This window comes from Porites lutea, chromosome 9, assembly GCF_958299795.1.
Source record: "Porites lutea chromosome 9, jaPorLute2.1, whole genome shotgun sequence".
NCBI classification, from domain to species: Eukaryota; Metazoa; Cnidaria; class Anthozoa; order Scleractinia; family Poritidae; genus Porites; species Porites lutea.
This window is the reverse complement of record NC_133209.1, coordinates 27845945-27867387: the sequence shown is the minus strand read 5'-3', so window position 1 is coordinate 27867387 and position 21443 is coordinate 27845945. Positions and strand designations below refer to the sequence as shown.

The window sequence follows — 21443 nt, the reverse complement described above, 5'->3', positions numbered from 1 at the left end:
ATATTAGCAATTTGTTAGGAAAACTGGATTAGCACTTTTCGGGCACCCGCTTAATATAAACACCCCGATCATGTTATCTGATTGAATGCATATTAGCAATTTGTTAGGAAAACTGGATTAGCACTTTTCGGGCACCCGCTTAATATAAACACCCCGATCATGTTATCTGATTGAATGCATATTAGCAATTTGTTAGGAAACTGGATTAGCACTTTTCGGGCACCCGCTTAATATAAACACCCCGAATTTATGACAGACAGTTTTCTTTGTTCCCGGCAATAGAAACCTCGAAATATTTTCTCTTACACATGCCTTTAATGACCTATAATGACACCAGTAATACGGAAAATGGACACTTTCAAATGAAGCTCTGTCATACCAACAGTATTAGTGATCGGTCGGACACGAGTAATATGTAAGCTGTTATCATCTTGCCAATGAAAACCTAACACTGAGAGTCGAGATGTCTTTTAAAAGTGTTTGCTTAATATTCATTCCGTTAACCGTCATTAACTTAAGACAGTTGCTCCTTTTGTCATCCAGTCCACCCTATTCATTGAAAACATTAACTGCTTCTCAACAGCGACGCAAGCATAAGGATTCTTCATTTCACAACAAAAGGCAAAAAGGTCTAGTCATAAATATAAGCACACTCGTAAATCAATCCTTTTTTTAATTTGCAAACCTTCTGCGCATGCGTCGTGATAAAGTCACGTGGTCAAGTGTTAACCAATCAGATGTTTTCAGTGATTTTTCCCTTTCGTTTTGACATTGCTTTTGTGGCAAAGTTTGTTTTCTATTTTTACGTACTTTTAGACATGCGTATAAAAACAGAATAGAGAGGCCTCAACTGAAAACCACCTTGGCGAGTTTGGCTCTAGTCATGAAATGTTTCTATTTCTATTATTGTCATTGTTTTTATGAAGAAAATATTTTAAGGCGTTAGTTGTATAAAAGGAAATGTTAAGTGTCGGATGGTTAACTAACAAAAGATGAGAAGACTTTATGCCTGAGGCTAAAAGACATTTGCAGCCGGAAAGTCAATTTGCCAATGCAATTCAAGAGACGATATTTGTGTGTTTACCGATATTCCTTACTAATTCACTTAACCTTAAGCCACCAATCAGTGAGCATACAATTTCTCAAGACTGTTCTCCATACATTACCTTGAGGAATTAGCTGGGAGAATTTGATAGACGATCAAAACATTTTCCTTTGATGATCAATTTTTACATTCTCCTAACCTTCTCTTTTGATCATGTATTGAAATGGTTAGGAGAAAATGGATGTTAACCACTCTAGGGACCTAAAGGGTTAAACGATTTTGTTAAAATAGCACCTCTTATCAATTTTTATATCTTGCTTTAATACTTTTAAAACCACCGGCTCTGAGGTGGAGTTTGCTTACAAAGAGTCGACGATGAGAGTTTTCAGTCTTGATAGGCTATTGGAGACCGGATACGAATTCAGTAAATAACTATATCTTATTATAGAATGTTTCATTGTCGTTGTCATTCATGAATTGTTACTTAGATAGTATGGCCGAAAGAGCAAGAATGTTCTTTACTGAATCGAAAACTGCTCATTGTACCGTGATGAGACAGGTTTGAGTGGAACAAATTATAAATCAGACACTCGCATCTCTTTTTGATTGCTGCGTACACGAATCACGATCAACACAGTCGTACTTGTCGAGAACATGGCGAATTCGACCTGCTTTTTCGCTGCTTTTCTGTTAACTTTTCCGATACTTTCGTCCTCTGATTGGTGGTAAGTTTAAACGTCTAATTAATTTAGAATTCGAGCTCAGTCAAAAGTGAAACCTTCTGCGCAGTAGTTAATTTGATATAAATTCATATATTCATCGATCATTGCTCGTGTTTGTTTCACTAGGTTTATGTCTCAAGTGTACGACCTTGATTCCAAGGTTAGGTGCAACAGCGCTGATTTAGTTAAAGAACAACGACAATTTTGTGAAGAATATCCTGATATTGCGATCAGCATTGGAAAGGGTGCGAATCTTAGTATAACCGAATGTAAGAAACAACTCACGGAGGAATTATGGAATTGTTCTACAAACACTCGTGATGTCAGCCTTTTCGGTAAAGTTCTGCGAAAAGGTAAAGGAATGTCTTAATTACCATGGTTCAGCATGAAAACAACGTACGGAATTTTTAGGAGAAAATTAAAAGAAGAATATATACCACATAATGGTTAAAAACTTTTAAGTTATAAGCTACCAGCACAATTGTTAATGCTCTGTTCGACAAGGTTATTTCTCTCGCTAATTTTCAGATCGCATCATTGTACAACAAGTTGCTAAGACTCTGCCTATTGTAACAGCCCTTGAAATTCCTGACTTTATCTTGCAACATTCTTTATTTTGCTCCGTGCAAGGCTTGGTGTGACGGAAACGTCGACAAGCGCTTTTTTCTTCGGAGGTTTTACAGTAGTCTGCATGTATACTTACTATTAAAGGAGGCCATGAGTTCTTACTTATAACTCTATGCGTCTCGAAAAAAATCATGAGACAATTTGCGAGAAAACCGTGAGAGTCGTCTAATGTATCAGCCTCTGTCCCCAAATTTTCGTTTTTCACTTCCGCTGAGTGTTCGTGCAAACTTTCCCATTCATTAGTTTTTCCTGATTCAGTTTTAACATTGAAATGTTGTGGCTTTTTTTAGCTTCCCGAGAGACCGCCTTTGTCTATGCTATAACTTCCTCTGGAGTTGTTCACGAGGTTACAAAAGCTTGTTCTCGTGGTTTACTGAGAGAATGTGTTTGCAATAATACACAGCATCAAGGAAGAAATGGTCGAGGCTTCCAGTGGGGTGGTTGCAATGACAGCATTGAACACGGTCTGAAATACGCCAGTGAGTTTATAGATTCTCGAGAAAAGGAACAAGACGTAAGAGCAAAACTTAACCTTCACAACAACTTTGTGGGAAGACATGTGAGTACATCGTTTAATACAACAATCCACGGTTTCTTCAACTTTTGACTGGGACCGAGAGAGAATGAGCTGGGACCAGTTAGCGAAAATCCGTCAAAACGGCTGGAAAGAACGACTTAAAATCAGCAAAGTTGCCAAGTTTGAAAGTGATTTATTAAAAACTTACAAATATACAGCTCCGCAAAGGCGCGAAATTATACAAAATGTCTGTAAAATTTCGCGCCTTTGAGCCCCCACCATACAGACGTCTGTAAAATTTCGCGCCTTTATGAAGCAATATCTTCGCTTGTTTTGAACGTATCGCCTTTAAACCTGGTAAGGTACCCTATTTTTAGGTTCTTTTTCCAGCAGTGTCGATGGTTATTCGCTTAGTGCTCTGTATCCAGCAAAAGTTGGGGGAAAAAACCGTGGAAGGGAGTCTATCAGAGTATCAGATTCATTCTTCAGAAACCACGTCATTCTGAGCCCAAAATATTTGTTTTTGCTCCTGATTTTCCCGGCTCACACTATACTGGCCTTTGTGCTATGAATACTGTCGAGGGTAAATAAAGCTTTTAATATTGCGTTTTCATCATTATGTTGGTCTAATTGTTTGTTTGCTTTTTTGTCAAAAACAACCTTGTCCCCAAAACTTTGTGTTCGTTTGAATCGATAGTGATCAGTAAGACATTTTAACAACACTAAAAACGTGGCAAATCATTTTTACGCCATTTTTACCTTTTTACGTAGTTTTCTGCCCATAGTAACAGCCCTAGGGTAGCTTTACTGCGATAAATTCACATTTTAAACAGTTTTTTTGTGCGCCATTTTTCTAAACGAGTCGCCTTAATATTTTATTTAATTTTTCACCTCTTTTTGAGGTGCGAATAACTTGCCCCTGTCTAAGAGGAAAGAGCCATATTTCCTCCTGAATCAGTATTCTTGTGACGTATTTCGTACATTGAGCAGATCGAGACGTTGGTTTGAAGTCTTTTCAATTATAACTTCTTCAATAGTTAAGTGCTTATCTACTATCTAAACGAGTATCGTTTTGTGTTACTTTTCAATTCTTCTGCATCTTTTCAAGCCCTCGAAATTTATTTTTTCACAGACACATGCATGACTGAAAAACTTCAAACCAGAGTGGCCAATTCTCTTCACTTCACCAGTTACTAAAACACACAATAAGACTTGTTCATTTATACGTGGGTATTGTTTGCGTCGCTTGTCAGTCGCTTATGTGGCTGACAAGAGACGCGAACGACTTCGTAAACGCGCTAAAAGCCATGCAAGAGAGAAACCTCTGCTCGCAGGGTAATACGTGGGGTCCCAAACCACTTTTAATTAACTCAAGTGCTTTCCGAAGAATTTTATTTGCATTAACTGAGTACACACTCAGTTTACAATCATAGCTATACATGCTTTCCCAAGAAGCTTATTTACCTTAAGTACACACTCAGTTTACAATCATAGCTATATATGCTTACCCAAGAAGCTTATTTGTCTTAAGTACACTCTCAATTTACAATCATAGCTATATACTGTGTTCTTAAGACGCTTATTTGATTTAAGTACACCTTCAGTTTACAATCATAGCTATAGGTATTGAAGGATAGTAAATGAATATCTGTATATTATACAAAAGTACTGTCGTGTTGACGCCTCTATTGAAAACGTTTAAGTCAAATCACGGTCCAGTGAAGTCCCAACATTACAATTACCTCTTAGCTGGTTTCCCAGTATGGAGGAGGGTTTTGAAACAAAACTTTAATATAACACTCCGAGGAAAAGATCTCAGTTCCCTATTGATTGGGAACGGGGTCTTTGTTGAGCGTGATAAGAACATGTACTTTGAATAGACTATAGGCCTATAGCTATTATACTACATTAATTCACTTCATTGCGTGGGAAAGCCGCTTTTTCCCATTATCATGGCACTTATATTTCATTGTTTTCATAAGAGAATTAACGAACTATAAAATCCCCAGAGGTCCAAATATCGACAACGTCTAAAGTCAGTGATTTTACTTTGTTGCAAAATTAGCTCAGGCTTGTCGCTAAAAATAGCCGTATTGGAATTTCGAATATTGGCGATGTTACCATGGGTCACTTCTCTAGCTTACGAGCGACTGGCACTGTGGTTCGTAGTACAGTTATTTTTGAAGCAAGAAACGTGTTCCGTTTTTAATTTGTAAACACCCTAAGGCTGTTCTAGAATGATTTTCGGGAGGATATATGGAAGGCGAAAGTCATGGCAAGGCGAAGCAGTAATTCTTGAAAGACAATTCGGTTTTTTTGGGCATCCCACAATAAATACAGATAACAGTTGAATCGTCGAAAAAATATGAACACATGTTTGATTGTACTGAAGCGACCAGGCCGTTTGGCGAGTAGTCTGATCTTTATGTTCGCTGTATGTACTATGCTACTCAGATCATAAAAAGAATTTTTGTTGATATAAACAAGGAACTGCACACAGCATTTTAAGTAAGAAATTGCACGCAACGAATTCTCTTCAATAAGTGAGGTATATCGGAACCTTTTCTCCGAAGTAGCCTGTACACAGAAGGCTTTCCCTTTTTTCGACAAATTATTCGACAGCGCGCGAGAAAAAAAAAAACGGAAAGGAATGTCTATTTTCTCTTCCACCCTGCTCTGTCATAATTTGTAATAATTAGTGTCGTAATTTATAATAGCTGTCGTAATTTGTAATAATTTTGTCGCGTTTTGTAATACCTATTGCAAATTGTAAAAACTTTGTTGTAATAAATAAGGAAAGCTGACACAATTTGTAATAACTTTGTCTTGGTTTGTAATAATAAGCATTCTTTACACTTAAGCGGCTTGTTTCCCGAGTGGTTTTTGATCGTCAAGGGGACAGTACAAGGTTGATATGAAAGGACACAATGATTTCAGCCCTTTTTTAGGAACTGAACCTGTTAAATTTTGAAAAAAAAACTTTGGAAGGTACAGTGCTACAAGCAAATTATGAGAGGTTTTCTTGTTACAAATTACGACAGCTTTTTTTTCACAAATTGCTACAGGTATTACAAATTACGACAAAATTATTAAAAATTACGACAGAACACACCCCCATCCCTTGCACCTGTGGTCAATAAATCCCTCGTGGTTGTATTTCTCTAAAGAGGAAATAGAGGGTCTGTGAACAGGCCACTCGGCAATACCCCTCGTGTGCGGACACTGACCACCTCCCATTTAGTGACCACTAAATCTTGGCATTTGGGAGGTCGACTACGTACGGGAAGTTCGACTGCTTTTCTTTTTGTTTTATGTAGGCTGTTAAGATCCATATGAGGCCGGTCTGCAAATGTCATGGACATTCAGCTTCTTGCCTGTATAAGACGTGCTACAAAAGGGTGCCACCGTTTGGTGAGGTAGGCGTGTATCTTCGTGAAAAATATTACAACGCTGCCAAAGTAACAGTCCATCAGAGCAAAAACCAGCTTGTTACGGTCGATGGGAAAACTACAGAAGAGCTCTTAGAAGGTGATCTTTGGTTCTTGGAAGAGTCCCCGGATTATTGCGTGCCCAACAACAGCACGGGATCTCTGGGTACCATGGGAAGACGTTGTTACAAGACCGCCCCAGGCCCCGGAAATTGCAGGAATTTGTGTTGTGGGCGTGGCTATAACAGCTTTCAAGTCCCTGAGAAGTACGATTGTACCTGCAAGTTTTATTGGTGCTGCCGGGTAAACTGCGAGATTTGTGAGGGAGTAGTTGATACACACGTTTGCCGGTGAACATCATAAAGCCTGCAGCTTTGACTGAGATGAATGGCTGTGAAACTAGAGACTTTTAGATTCTAACCTTTAGATTCGGAGGTGTTACTTGACCAATATTTGGGTATAGGTGAGCCGCTGAGGGTTTCAAACCCTGACCCTGTTTAGGACAAAAAATTCTTACAATACATACTTTGTTTAGGACAACACCCAATTTATTACCCTGTTTAGGACAAATGACACAAGGCATGCCGCCTTGTTTTGTCAATTGCACTAGAGCAAATTCACATAATTGCTATTGTATACTTTCTTTCATTATTACTTTCGGGTGTAAGATAATTTTTGTGCGCTCTAACAGTTTTCGGAATCAGCAAGATTCCAACTCATTGTTTAAAGGAAGCATTGGTCACGTGACCTCTTAGTGCCACTGGCCTATTTACCGTAGGTAAGGTAATACAACGTTTATGATTGATCCATGCACATATTAAGCGATATATTGATACAAATGAAGCAAACGGTAAAATACAGTGCACATGTTAATAGGCCATTTGCATGATGATGTCATTTTACTACTACTACCAGAATCCTTTAAGGTTGGGACTTTCGTTGTTTAAACCTCCATGGGATTACCAGATTTAAATATGAAAGGAAAAATGGAGAGGGTACTGGTCGAAGTAGTAAAGTGACGCCATCGTACAAATGGCATATTACAATCAGTGCACAAAAAAAATTGTGTGGGTTCCCCTGAGACTAAACTTGCACTCTCATAACAAATATTGATCGCTTCCAACCGCTCTTGACAGCTCGGGTAGAAAATAGTGTGCGCCCTTCAAACATTAGCCTGCGTAGCAGGCGCCAGTTTTTTAGGGCGAATGAGAAATATTGAGGACGCGCGCGCGTACGAGAAGAGGAAAAAGGGAGAAGTGCCTCCTTTCGCGTGTTCCCCTGGCGCACTTTATAAAAGCTAACCTAACCAAAGAAACTAACCGGCGCCTGCCACGCAAGCTACTTAAACGTCAGACGTATATGAAAGCGTAAATAGTGTCTTTCAGCCTTAACCATTAAATAATCTGGAAAAAAGTGAACACACACATGACTGGTAATCTTTTAAAAATAAATCTAAATGAAGATATTATCGGCAGAATTCTAATCGCAATAAGGTAATTGCAAACTAAGCCAAAAATCTTTTCAGGTCTATAGAAAATGTTAATTAAATGTCTTTTAAGGCCTTCAATGGGATTCGAACCCCGGGGTAGCCTCTGCGTTATCGCTGGAGGGTTCCAAGCCCGCGCACCGTTAAAACTATTCTACAAGAAATCATTTTTATCCGACATGGTCGTTAGACGTTATTTCCTAGTAAATTTTAATTAAGTAGAACCTAAAATGCTAGCAATTGGCCATTTCGAGACTGTTTAGGGGACACTATCGCTTCTTACATTGACTACTGCGAGGTTGCACAGAAAACTGGGTCGAAGTTGGTCCACCAAAACAATCAAACAATCCCGCAGACACAACACCGCCTCTCAGTCACGTGCAACCTCAAAATAGCCAATCATGAAAACTTTCCTGGTCTGATGGGTACGTGTAAGGGGGGTCTGAAGCCCCCACGATCCGCCACCTGTGTGAAATTCTCTAACCTAACGTTTTGTAGAGGACTTGAACACTCGTCGACTTCTTCCTCGGCTCTCATTCTGGACATGGATGAGGTCTCAAATAACGACGAAGTTTTGAAAGAACGCAAATTCACCAAACTAGTGACCTTTTTGTTGCCGTCTTCGTTGTCATTGTCAACGACAAACAATGGTCACGAACGGACTGGAAATAGAGCTGAACTTTCATTTACAACTTCCACTTCGGTTATTACAGTATGCACGTGTACGTTATTTATGACCAATAGGTTTATTTTCTTTAATATCTGCTATCTCTTTGTTGCTTTGTCCAAGGTCTATTAAGCCTCGCTTGCATGTAACTTAACAAATCGACAATACTTTTCCATGGTTTGTACTCTTATCGACCATAGAAATGACTTCAAAATGTTCAAAACTCAAGTGAAATAACAAGCCGCAGAGTACAGACCATTGAAAAATTGTTGTCGATTTTTTTTATAATAACATTGACGGTTTTTGACATCCATTTCCGTTGAAGTTTCTCGGAAAATCGCGCGCGCAAGAAAGAGAAAAACAAATTGCGCCACCATCACGTCATTTCTATGATCTGTGCTCTTATCGGGCCAATCAGCGCGGGAGAAATCGCTCAGTTATTGTAAAATTCCGTTTTTATTTTCTGGAATGGCGAATTCAGCCGCGACTTTGGCAAATGATTGCTTTTTTCGTGGTCCTGGTCAGTTGTCAAAGTAGGCTATAATTTGGGAAGAATGAAAAAAGGAAGAAAAAAAAAAGGCGAGACAAACGTCACTACGTTCTGACGTCTGCACTAGGACTAAACAACTTCTACCATTAACTCTGGCTTTTTCCTTTGTTATCAACAGCCTCTGTTAAGGTATTTTTCAATACTCTTAGTTCTCTTTTAACCTTATAATCCCTAATATAAAAATTAAAATTCTCATTTATTGTCCCTATACTTTTTTGATAGAAGTAGTGGGGAGAATTTGTTAAAATATTAATTAGACTTATCTGCCCTGATCATGTACTCAATTCTCAATTCTCATGACCACTCTGCTTTCTAAAATTTGAAATTTCATGCTGATCACTCTTAGGGCTTAAAGGGTTAATGTTGCCTTAAGCAGAGGAAAATAAATACCACGAGGTTATCTGTTCAGTTTAACAGACAAAGTAAGGTCAGCAACGAACATTTATCAAACAAATTTTAGTGAATAACCGATTTTAGCTTGTTTAATATACTGAATTTTTACACTTTAATATTTATGATGATATGAATTTTTAATGTTGTTGCTTAGCATCTTAGAAAAGTTTTTCTTACAGGACGGGGCGGTCGGCGGCAGGAACCAGAAGGATTCAAGGATTTTCCACAGCAATTTATTAGAAACTCAAATTCATCAGCAATACAGCAATGGTGACGTCAACAATCACATTGCTGAGCACCATTAACAGACGAAACATTAAATTGACTGGGACTTTGCGACATGTACAACGTATTCTACAGACTAACATCAACGTCTTACTTTAGAAAGCTGGTTTACTAACTTAGAACAAACGCCACTGAATCGTAGCCAACAGTTACCGGCGCCGTACAAACGACTTATTGTCAAGATCAAGCAAAACTAACTACGAGAGAACGACTGGAGAACTGACAATTTGACTATCAATAGACGACTGTTAAACGGTGAGAATAGACAGATCGAAACGCACCAATTACTGATTACGAGTCTTCATAGCCAATAACATCACGGCTTAACTGACAGACGACCGATAACATCGCGACGTAATTGACCAATGAGATCAATAACCGGAGTATAATACCATCAACTGACGTGATACAACTAACCTTGACTCTGAAGATGACTACCGCACAGGTTGTCGAAACGTCAGTCACTGTCAACAACAACAGTCCTATTTAGGACTACTTTCACCTGGACGATAAAACTCAACCTACTTTTGAAATGACTCCTAGGTTCAAACCTTTCACAATCCCACTAATCTTAAAAAGATAAGGTCAGTTAACGGATTAAAAAAATCCACCGAAAAGAAAAACCACAAAAAGCTACTATCCACAACAGCATTTAGGCAAGGCACACGCACAATCTTTCCCAAGCGATGTACAAGCTTGCTAAATCAAACCGGAAAATTCCTAAGCGCAAAAATATTAGAAGCAAAATAATAAAAAAAGTAATGCATTTCTTGATATAACTAAAAGTAGTGAAATTGTAGGTCTAGTAACCCTGTCAAACTTAGTTTTCATATTGTATTTTTCTCCTGTCATACCGAAAATGAGCTGTTCGACGAACGCTAGAACTGTAAAACGTTCAGTAAATCCCGAGTTTAAATAAACTGCTCTGTTCTGTTCTATGTGTCTTCAAATGGGGCTTATGCATATGACGTCAGGGTTTCCATGTCGGTGTATCCAAACAATCTGAACTATCTGCATAATAACAGAGCTTATTTCCGCATCATTTTGGGTAAAAATGGCATAACCTCCATGGCTTTATGTGGTTACCCATTGACGTCCGCACACATCCTCAGCTATTCAAGAAAAATTGGAAACGAAAAAATTGTTGAAGAAAACAGTTGATTCAGATTAGACAAAACTTTCAATATCTCAACTGTTTGGTTGCATTCCGACGTTAAAAAAACAGCAGCGAGGCTTCAAAGTGAACTAGAATTTGAGCAGGCGAGCTCGGACCGCTCAAGAATGATCCTAGGCACTTGTATACCTCAAGGCAATATTCCATTTTAACGACACACTCTTTGACTGGCACGGTTCTGAAAATCAGTCTAAAAGCACCTAATTTAAAGAAACTAAACGATAACTGACGAAGGTTTTGAAGAAAATCGCAGATCTATTGAGGGGCTTAGCTAGAAACTTTGCAGAGGTACGCAGCGTTTTTCAAATCCATCCTAACCCGCCTCTCAAATCATTTTATGCGTATCATGAGGTAAACGCTTTTTATTTCCTTTGCTTTGTCTTTGTTTTTATTATTTTTCAACTTCTTTTTTTTCAAATACGCAAATGCGTCTTTGCGTACAGGTAGTTACGCCCCCACAGTACCCTAACCTACGTCAAGCTACTCCAGTCAGCTCATCCATTCCCCGTTAATAACTGTCTCTCACTGGCTACCCAGGCATAAGCGCAAGCATAAGAGTCCTCATTTCGCCCTCAAAAGGGCCTAGACACAAACATAAGCACAGGCGGACATAAAAAGCACAAGTATAAAAATTTTTAAGTTATGGTCCAGATAAGAAGGAAAGAACAAAACGCAAAGAACACTTCGGAATGCAAAAAGGTGCTATACTACATTATTTTGTGATGGGTTTAAACATCAGACTTTACGAAATCTTCGCAGAGAGCATGTATATTAATCTTTTGTTTTCTAACCAACTACTTCCTTATAACAAAATCTCTTCTGAGTCTAAGTAACACAGAAATCCTATCTGAGGAACACGTAAAATTGTAAACTTTTCTTGGCTGTTGTTTTTAACTCTTATGATTGGTCGAAATCTTTTAACACAAAAAATCACCCTTTAAAAATGGAGTTTAAATAAATTTTATTTCGTAAACTGCCTTTTTGTAGGTTTAATATCATTCTCTGTGTGAAAATGAAAAAATTCCTTTCTAAGGAAAGCGTATTGCGCCATAACAAAATAAATTGCTTCCCTTCTTACCGTATCATTAACTGCGCATGCGTCGCTTAAAAGCCACTTGGTCTTGTGTTAACCAATCAGGGCCGGGTATTTCGAAGCTCAGTGAACCCTAATCCCGGGTTAACTGTAAACGGAGCAAATACGTTGTCATAGTAACTATCCGTGGATTTGCGCCAATTACAGGTATCATTCGAACAACTCCGCCATGATGTTCTTAGCCGATAACGCTTTCCCCCTCTTTTTCGCTTTCTGTTGGGTTCAGAGTCCGCTGTCAATTTTATGTATTCTTACAACGCCCGGCATTTATGACATAACATATACCTCAAGAGTATATGTTTACACAAACGGTGCAAACGGTGCTCGGACCTACAACACAATACCGAGAATCATTAAACAAGTAGAGACGCTCAGCGAATTTAAAATCAAGCTAAAGCGCCTTTTTAAACAGTAACGCCTGCGGTACATGTTGCCTTTGTAACTTAATTAATTTTCTAGTTTTAGTGTCTTTGGTTTTGTGTTGTGTCAGGGCCGCCATTTAAACTAGCTCAGTCTGCTTAATTGGATGCCCCTGGATAAATATTGATGGAAAAAAAAAAACAAAAAAAAACAAAACGAAACAAAAAAACACACAGAACAGAGAGACCTCACTGAAAACCGCCTCTTAGCTAATTGGGTTCCATTCATTAAATATTGGCCATCTTAAGCAACAACCACGGCGAAGTCTACGAAAATGTCGCTAAAAAGGTGAATGCGCGCTGTTTCATACTTTATCGCGCGCTTATTCCATCTCGTTTAATTCGCCAAATGTTGACAAATGTTTGGGAGTTGAATTCTAAAGAACTGTATCAAAGTTCAAAAAAAGAAAAAGAAAGTTATTGTCTTGTGTTTCCGTCCTCGACGAAACGTGAAATTAGGCAGTTTCGCATTAGGGAGCGTAAGCAAGAATGGCGGCGACGGCAACGAAAACGTCACTTAAAAAAGTGAAGTCGCGCTGCTTCAAACTTTATCGCGCTTGTTCCATCTCATTTACTTCGTCAAATGTTCGCAAATGTTAAGAGTTGAATTCTAAAGGACTGTGTCAAAGCTCAGGAGAAGAAAAGGAAAGTTGTCGTCTTGTCTTCCTGTCCTCGAGAAAACTTGAATTAAGGCACTTTCACCTTGTAGTCGTGCAAAAAAATGTACAAAAAGCGTGATGCACTTGCAAAGTTGTTGTTTTACTAATCTAAACCTCTTGCTTTTTTTGCCGTTTTTGTTGCCGTTGCCGTCGTCGTTGCTTAAGCTTCCTGTTACTGTTAGTACTACAGTAGAAACTCGATAACTAGAACTTCCGCTGTCTGGAACTAAATTTCCTTTCCCTTGATCAAAATTTCACCGAAATTTATCCCTATGATTCGAATTCTGGTTGTTGTAACCCCACTCGGATGCCATCCCATTAGCTCTTCTCGTTGTTTAATCGGTAAAAACACTAAGGCTAATAACCATGTTACCGTTTTTGATGGAGTAAGTAAATTGCACTGTACTAGCCCTATACACACTGAAGTGCTGAAAAATCAGTAACTAGCGTTTATTAAAGTGGCGTATTGAAATTTCAATCGATCCCGATAACTCGAATCCCCGCTAACTCGAACTGTTTTTCGTTTCCCTTCAGAGATTGAGTTACCGGCCTTCTAATGTATTTTTATTAGAGACATCAAACGAAAATATTTTTGAGAGCATAGTCTTTAGCACTTAATGACTTCCTAATAATTAAGGTTTATAAAAGAACGATATTTATCGTCGGTTTTAAAACTCACAAACAACAAAAGGGCCTGAGGCGAAATACATTCTGTACATTTGAATGTATTGATTATACTGACAAAACGTCTCAGACGTCCTGTCAACGCAAAACATTCGAGTGTTTCTGCCGGGATATCCCTCAAATAGTTAAATTAAGCAGGCCGGCAGTTTCCTTGAAAGAGTGAACTCTTCTATAGTATTTTTCTTAAAGCTACCATCTCTGAAGTGAGGTTTGTTGTTATAAACTGCATAAAAAGCGTTTTTTTGATCGGCTACCGGATATGAATTAAACTTCTTACGATGATGTTTCATTACTGTCATTTTCAAGTATGATGATTATTACTTACGTAATATATATGGCCACAGGTGCGAGAATGTTCTTCAAAAAAAAAAAAAAAAAAACATTGTGTTGCGATCAAATAGTTTTGAGCGGAAAAACTTTAAACTGAGACGACTCTTTTTAAACTGCGCGTAAGACACCGGACCGGGAATATGGGAAACTCGACCTGGTTTTTTGCTGTTCTTCTGTTATCATTTCCAGTACTTTCATGTTCTAACTGGTGGTAAGTTTAAACTTCTAACTGAATATAAGAATTTTCAAGAGTTCCACCGGAAATTTGTTCTCAAAATAATGCAAGAAGTGTTAAAAGTAAGACAAAAGTGGAAAGTCTTGATGACTACATATAATTTGTTTCTGTTATGCATGTATTAGGTTTATGTCTCAACTGTACGATCTTGATGCTCAAGTTATGTGCAACAAAGCTGGTTTAGTTAAAGACCAAAAACGATTTTGCGAAAAATATCTGGATATTGCGATCAGTATCGGGAAAGGTGCGAGACTTGGTGTGCAAGAATGTCAGAAACAGTTAAAGGACGAGTTATGGAATTGTTCTACATTTGCTCGGGATGTCAGCGTTTTCGGAAAAGTTCCGCGAAAAGGTAAAAGAATCAGTTATAGTGGGGTGTCGTTAAGCGAGATATCACTAGGTATTACTTACCACCATCCAACCACGCATACGGAAAAGCCAGATAAAAGGAATTTGCCAGAAAAACTGTTACAGCATGAAAAAATGTATGTACTTTGAAAGAGAAAATTAAAGGAAGGTATATGACATGTTATATAACAAACGATGGTTATAAGAATGTCTTAGTCATTTCTAAGGACCTCTTTTAACGTTTAGCTCGCTCCTTAAGGCCCAGGTGCTTGAAAGGCCAGTTAGCGCAATTTACCTTCCAAAAGATTGTTTTTAGTATCATACATTCTGTGTCGGTTATCATAACCTTATCTTAGAGTAAAGGCTCAAAAATACTTTATAAGCTCCAACTGTATGTTCCTAGACGAAAAAATTTTGCTAATAAAATTTGGCTTAAACCAGAATTAAACTTCATGATCTTTAGGGGAACCGCGGGCCCTGTTCGACTGGTGAATTTTTCTTCGAATTTTAATATGTCGTAATTTTTCTCGCAGATTGTGCCTCAACTAAATCACAAGAAAAGTTTGCAAAAAAACTTGTTCAGTGTTACAGCCTTTATTCGTATATTGTTGTGTTTCACGTCCGGCGATTGTTGTTTTTCTTTCTGTTATTTTTGCTGATTCAGTTCTGACATTTGAATGATGTGGCTTTGTTTCAGCTTCCCGAGAGACCGCCTTTATTTATGCCATAACCTCTTCCGGGGTTGTTCACAAAATAACAAAAGCTTGTGCTCGTGGTGTTCTGAGAAATTGTGCTTGCAATAATACTCAGCTAGCTGAAGGAACATATGATAGTCGAGGATTCGAGTGGGGTGGATGTAATGACAACATTGAATATGGTCTGAAATACGCCAGTGAGTTTATAGATTCTCGAGAAAAGGAACAAGACGTAAGAGCAAAAATTAACCTTCACAACAACTTTGTGGGACGACAGGTAAGGATACATCGTCTGAATGGTATCCGATTTATTTTGTGGCAAGAACTGGGTTAAGTCGACTTGTCTCAAAGGCATCCATTTTTATCTTTAGAAACCGCTGACTTCATTTATTTAGTTGAATAAAATGTTTTCTTAGTTGTTTTTGTGTCAAGAACTTTCTCGTTCCAAAGACACACATGAAATAAGGGGGTTCTGTGACGCCTCTCTTCAGCTCGGCATCACAGAACGTTTTTCATGTGTGTACCTCGGGGAAGCGAGATACCCAAAACTCGGACTCAAACGCAAATGAAATACCAAATGCGGAAAGTTGTTGCATTATAACTACATTCCAAAAAGCACCTGGCAACAGGCACATTCCTGAAAAACATAACAACCAGCAACTTAGAAAATTGTTTTACAACTTAGGTTGAGAGTCGTCCGTTGTTAGGGTTTTTCAGGAATATATCTATTGTTTTACATGTGATATTCGATTGTTTTATCATTTGCGTTTCAACAGAGCTCGTGATATTCTATTGTTTTTAAATTTACCTAACAACCGAGTTCGCGAAGGGAAAGGCCCGCCGCTGAAAATAGCCTTTGATAATGTATCCTTAATGGTCGTTGGGCAGAACTATATGGCATAATATGGCAGGCCATCGCGTTCAAAAGTCGATATCATGATATCATTCCTGATATCGTGATATCAGACCATGAGATCAGGATATCATTGCCCCCGCATCCTAGTAGCTTGCGCGTGTATAAAGGAAAGTACTTACAGTTGACATATGCAGTTAGTATACCAAAGAAAGCTTGAACAGGGGCCGCGAGGGATTGTGGGTTAATAATGACGTTTCCATTGTTTAGGATGACGGAAAACGGAAAATCCCCAAAGGGACCGCTTGGGTTGATTTTGTGACAGTCGTTGTAAAGTCATACCGTAAAATTCCGAAAATAAGCCCTTCCTTGTATAAGCCCCTCCAAATATAAGCCCCCCAAACTCGTAACGCAAAAAACCCTCCGTTACATCGCCCGTCCGAATATAAGCCACCTGGGGGGCTTTTACTTGGAAATTGCCCTCAAATACAAAGTAAAACAAAGCAAAAACTGTAAATTTCCTTTCAACTATAAGCTAGCCCAATGGATTTTGAAACGCAAATTTCCCTCCGTACAGAAGCCCCTCCGAATATAAGCCCCTCAAAAAAGGCCTTTGTAAAAATAAAAGCCCCGGGGCTTATTTTCGGAATTTTACGGTAGTTCGATACTCTTATGCGTTACGTGTGTGTTCACTGACATTCTGTGGAGCAGCTAATTTGAAAGTATTAAAGCAAAACTGAAATTCTTGTTTTACTCTCTCAAAAAAGCATCAAAAACTCAAAGACCACGAAAGAGAAAATTTCTTGTTTGACCTAAATTGTGGACCAAAAGTCGATAAGTGCGGACGTACAGTAAGTTATAAGTGGTGCATAACATCAGGGACCGCGGAGCAAGGTGAAATGTGGGAGGGCTGACAATTGAAAATAATTTTTTCATATTGAAAATCGAAAAATTTCTAACTATGGGCTATTGCATTTAATATCCGCACCCCCCCCCCCCCGGATGAGGAACCATGGAATTCTCCAGGGGTAAGTTATAAAAATTGAGGATTTCTTTAGGGGTAGATATAGAGTAAACAAATATGGAATTCTTTGGGGGTGAAGCCTTAATTTTCACAAAATTCTTCAGGGGTAAACCCAAATTCTTCAGGGGTATGACCCAATTCTTCAGGGGTAAACCCATGTTTTACGGAAGTCTTCAGGGGTGAATGCAATTTTAGCCAATCTAAAGGGGTAAGATGAAAAGGTAAGTCCTCAACCGGGGGGTACGGATTTTAAATGCAATAGCCCTATGGCTGTTCACTGTTCAAGTAATGTAATTCTTCTTGCCATCGAATATTTCATTGATTCGAAAGGAGAAAGACAAAACATAAAACTTTTATCAACTCAAAACAACTACTCACCTTTGTTTGGCTTGAAAAACCTAGTAATAATCTTCATTTCGTCTGATAAAACTGATAAAAAACTCTGGCGGAGCTGGAAGTACAAAACACGCTGCCGAACGAAGCGAAGGGGTGGCCAAGGCAATTACCAAGGCATGGCGTTTGATCAAGGGGCAAGTCGGCCCCAGGGCACAATTACCGCGAAAAGCACAGGAGCCCCACAAAATGCCTGGCGTTTGAAATTAAAGAAAATACAGAGAATATAGCGGAATATAGACGGAAAAAACTTGTTTCAAGTCTTTTTTTTAATTTTAATTATTTTTCTTTTTAGCGCAAAAAGTGGGGGCGGGGGCGCAAAAAAGTGGTGGGGCCGCGGCCCTACCAGCCCCTCCCCCTCCGCGGTCCCTGAACATAACTGTGTACAAGCGCTTCGAGGATTTGCCAGACACAAGTTTATCGTGATTCACATTTCTCTGACTGGAAACGATTTGAATTTTTCAGACACAAATCTCTTTGAGGCCGTGAATGTAATATACAGCTAATTTTAGCTAAACCGGCAAGAGTACGTTTATGACTGTCCTGGCACTTCCACCTCAGTATTAAATTACTGAAGAGAAACTTTGTTCAGTCAGTCTGTTTTTGCCTTAGTCGTTGCTTTTTGTTTCCTGCAGGCTATAAAGAGCCATATGAGGCTGGTCTGCAAATGTCATGGAATTTCAGCTTCGTGCTCATATAGAACGTGCCTTAGAACCTTGGGACCGTTTGGTGCTGTAGGCGGGTATCTTCACGACAAATATTACAACGCTACCAGAGTAACAGTCCATCAGGACAAAAACCAGCTCGTTGCGACCGATAGAAAAAATCGAGAAAAGACCTTGGAAGATGATCTTTGGTTCTTGGAAGAGTCCCCAGATTATTGCTTGCCCAACAACAGCACCGGATCGCTGGGCACCACGGGAAGACGTTGCCACAAGACCGTCTCGGGACCTGGGAATTGCAAGATTTTGTGTTGTGGACGTGGCTATAACACCCTTCAAGTCCAGCAAAAGTATGAATGTTCATGCAAGTTTCATTGGTGTTGCCAAGTAAACTGCAACACCTGCAGTAGAATAGTTGATAGATACGTTTGCCGGTGATTTGAGCGCAGCTTTACAAAAGGTTGTAATCTAAACAGGCCTGCATAGTCCTTAGGCCTTAATAGTAGTCCCTAGGCCTTAATTCAAAGGGCGACCTATCAATTTGTTTGAGTTACGCGCTTTGAGCTAACACGACGAGCTAAGGCGTCGAAAAAAAAATAGGCTAATAACCGTAGCAGAGATGTAATATAGGTAGTATAAGAACTTAGTTCGCACCTACAGTTGAAAGTTAGTACGAGCGAGGTGTCGCTTATATTATTTGCGGTTAGGAATTTTCCGGCCCATTGAAAAGAGAAAATATTTTTTTTAACGTAATTCCAGAAATGTTATTTGCGTGATGTGGCACTTCTTTTCAAAAATAAATAAATAAATAAATAAACGGAGATTACTGTACGCTGCACTATTAAAGATAAAAAAAGTTGAGGCAACTAGTCCTCTTCGTAAGTTGAATTCACTGCAAAAGAAAAAAAGTTCAGTTAGCCACGAGAGGTCTAGATTGAGAGCAGTCTCTCTTTTTTCTTAGTCCGTCGAGCGAAACGTGCGAGAGACGAAAATGACCACACGTGAGACTGAAGGCGCTAAGCGAGAGAGGCGCGGAAAAAGCCGTCCTCGTTTCTCGTGTCTCGCGGCTTTGCCGCTCGACGCTCGCGTGCGCGTGCACTCCCCTCTATAAATCTGGCCCCGGTTGTTCAAACGTTGGATAGCGCTATCCACCGGATAAATCACTATCCAGCAGATAAGTATTACGGAAATCAATTACGCTATCCGCTGGATAGTGATTTATCCGGTGGATAACGCTATCCAACGTTTGAACAACCGGAGCCTGGAGAAAAAGAGAGACTGCTCGTAGTCTACGAGAGGTCTAAATTTCTTTCTCCCCTCAATCATGAAGCCAGGATGAAATACCGAATAATATCTGGAGCAGACAACTAATCGACTCCTGATTAAATACATCTTTAAAAAATGCTTAAGCTTGCTGAGTTTGCGCGTGGGGATGTGTATATTCTGCCCACAGAAAACAAAAGCTCAGTTAAAAGGTGACTATCCAGGTAAACTAGTAATAATTGCAAATTAAGGAAGTGTGTTCGGCAGGGAGGGGTGGTAAGGCGAGGAGGAGGGAGAGGGGGAGGGGGAGTAAGAGGAGGAGGTAAGGGTGTACAAGGAGTGATAAGTATGATATTATGTCCTGGTTGTCATATTCTCTTGATATTTTACGTCTGGTTTTGATCCAAAAACTACAATCAAAACTCTATAATACTAACTCTAAACTCCAGACGTAAAATAGAAATAGATCGCAGAGGTCAATAGTCAAAAGTTGGCCTTCTTCAATATGATCTCAGTAACTGAAATCAGTGTTATTTTCCCGTATTGTTTGCTCTCCCACTTTGGAATGCATTGTCTTTTCATTTTGCCTCATAAATACCAAAGCGTCCTTTATATTTCATATACTATATTTGGCTAAACCCTTGAGTAAACAACAGGATCGCATCCATGAAAGCAAAATTGTACAGTGTGCCGAATACGTTGTTAAGGACCTAGATATCTGATTATCTTGAAATGGAACTGTTCCTATAAAAAAATACGGACAACGAAGCTCAGTTGTAAGGAAAAAACGATAAGTAATCCTCTCCTGTAAGCAAAAACTTGTCAATGTTTCATCGGTAGTAAACGAGCGTGGCACAAAATAGATACCAGTTCCCGATGGAGATAAGGCATGAGATTGAGGCAGCCAGCCAGCTAGTCAGTCAGTCGGTAGAAGAAGGCGGCCAAACCATGAAATCATATGGCATCCAGAACAGTAGCCGCAGGACAGCGTGATCCCGCGGGTAAAAAGTACTCGCAGGTCACAGTTCTCCTTCGTCGAGCACAAACAAAATATAAGTTTGCGCGTGGTGGGGTTTTAATATTCTGCCCACAGGTAAGAAGATTACAACAGCTCAGTAAAGAGCTGACTTCCCAGGTAAAGCAGAATTTATAAGTTAGCACGTGGAGAGATTGTTATTCTGCCCACAGATAACAACAGCTCAGTAAAGAGCTGGCTACCCATGTAAATCAGAAATATCGGAAAGTTAGCGCGTGAAGAGGTTAATATTCCCCTTGATATTTTCTTCTAGCATTTTCGATCAACAAATAATAAAAAATAACAACTGCAACTTATTACCAGTAGTGATTTTGCTCAGCTTAACCACGCTAAACTTAACCCGACAAGCCCCTTTTTATTGACAAGAATTTTCCCATCCCGTTATCGGGGTCGCATGCAATAAAAATTCAATCGGACACTATTCGCCGGCATTTTTCCCGTAAAGGCATATTCAAGTCGAATGCGACGAGTATTTGCTCATCTCCTCATTTTGCTCAAAGCGTCCTCAAATACCTCCACCGTTACAGGCGCTAGCGAAATCTACGTTGCCGAAATTCACCGCGACTCTGAAGGTACGAGTTGTAGGAGGCCTAAATGTAATAAACGACTCTAAATGTAATAAAGTTCTTAATGTAATAACTTTTTGCCCTAAATGTAATAAACTCTTAAGAGTGATAACATTGATTAGGCCTTATTAAGAGGCCCTGACTGTAAATATCGAGAGTCCGCCGACAGTTGCAAAATTTCATAATTTATTTTATTCGACCTAAAAGAACCTTTTGGTGAACTATTTTCAAAAAAGGAAATAAAAAGTTCCATCGCGCTTTGGTTTTTCCGAAAAATCCAAAAGTTCAA

General features: G+C 39.2%; 2 protein-coding genes across 2 annotated transcripts; both read left to right on the top strand.

Annotated features, from left to right (window-relative positions):
• The first annotated feature begins 1528 nt into the window (after positions 1-1528).
• Positions 1529-7692, top strand: LOC140948558 (protein Wnt-2b-like). The gene is made up of 4 exons (XM_073397811.1): positions 1529-1770; positions 1894-2120; positions 2685-2953; positions 6229-7692. Exons 1-4 carry the CDS (start codon positions 1700-1702, stop codon positions 6691-6693), a joined length of 1032 nt encoding a protein of 343 aa, XP_073253912.1. The 5' UTR covers positions 1529-1699; the 3' UTR covers positions 6694-7692.
• Positions 7693-14219: 6527 nt separating this feature from the next.
• LOC140949130 (protein Wnt-2b-like) lies at positions 14220-18727 on the top strand. Its single transcript, XM_073398365.1, has 4 exons — positions 14220-14290; positions 14440-14666; positions 15360-15634; positions 18263-18727. Exons 1-4 carry the CDS (start codon positions 14220-14222, stop codon positions 18725-18727), a joined length of 1038 nt encoding a protein of 345 aa, XP_073254466.1.
• Positions 18728-21443: the final 2716 nt, after the last annotated feature.

Bases quoted from the DNA above. Each gene is read 5' to 3' on its own strand.
- LOC140948558 (XM_073397811.1), top strand. From the start codon at position 1,700: ATGGCGAATTCGACCTGCTTTTTCGCTGCTTTTCTGTTAACTTTTCCG. The intron at 1,771-1,893 runs GTAAGTTTAAAC...TTGTTTCACTAG, and splicing joins CTTTCGTCCTCTGATTGGTG to GTTTATGTCTCAAGTGTACG. The intron at 2,121-2,684 runs GTAAAGGAATGT...GGCTTTTTTTAG, and splicing joins CGGTAAAGTTCTGCGAAAAG to CTTCCCGAGAGACCGCCTTT.
- LOC140949130 (XM_073398365.1), top strand. From the start codon at position 14,220: ATGGGAAACTCGACCTGGTTTTTTGCTGTTCTTCTGTTATCATTTCCA. The intron at 14,291-14,439 runs GTAAGTTTAAAC...TGCATGTATTAG, and splicing joins CTTTCATGTTCTAACTGGTG to GTTTATGTCTCAACTGTACG. The intron at 14,667-15,359 runs GTAAAAGAATCA...GCTTTGTTTCAG, and splicing joins CGGAAAAGTTCCGCGAAAAG to CTTCCCGAGAGACCGCCTTT.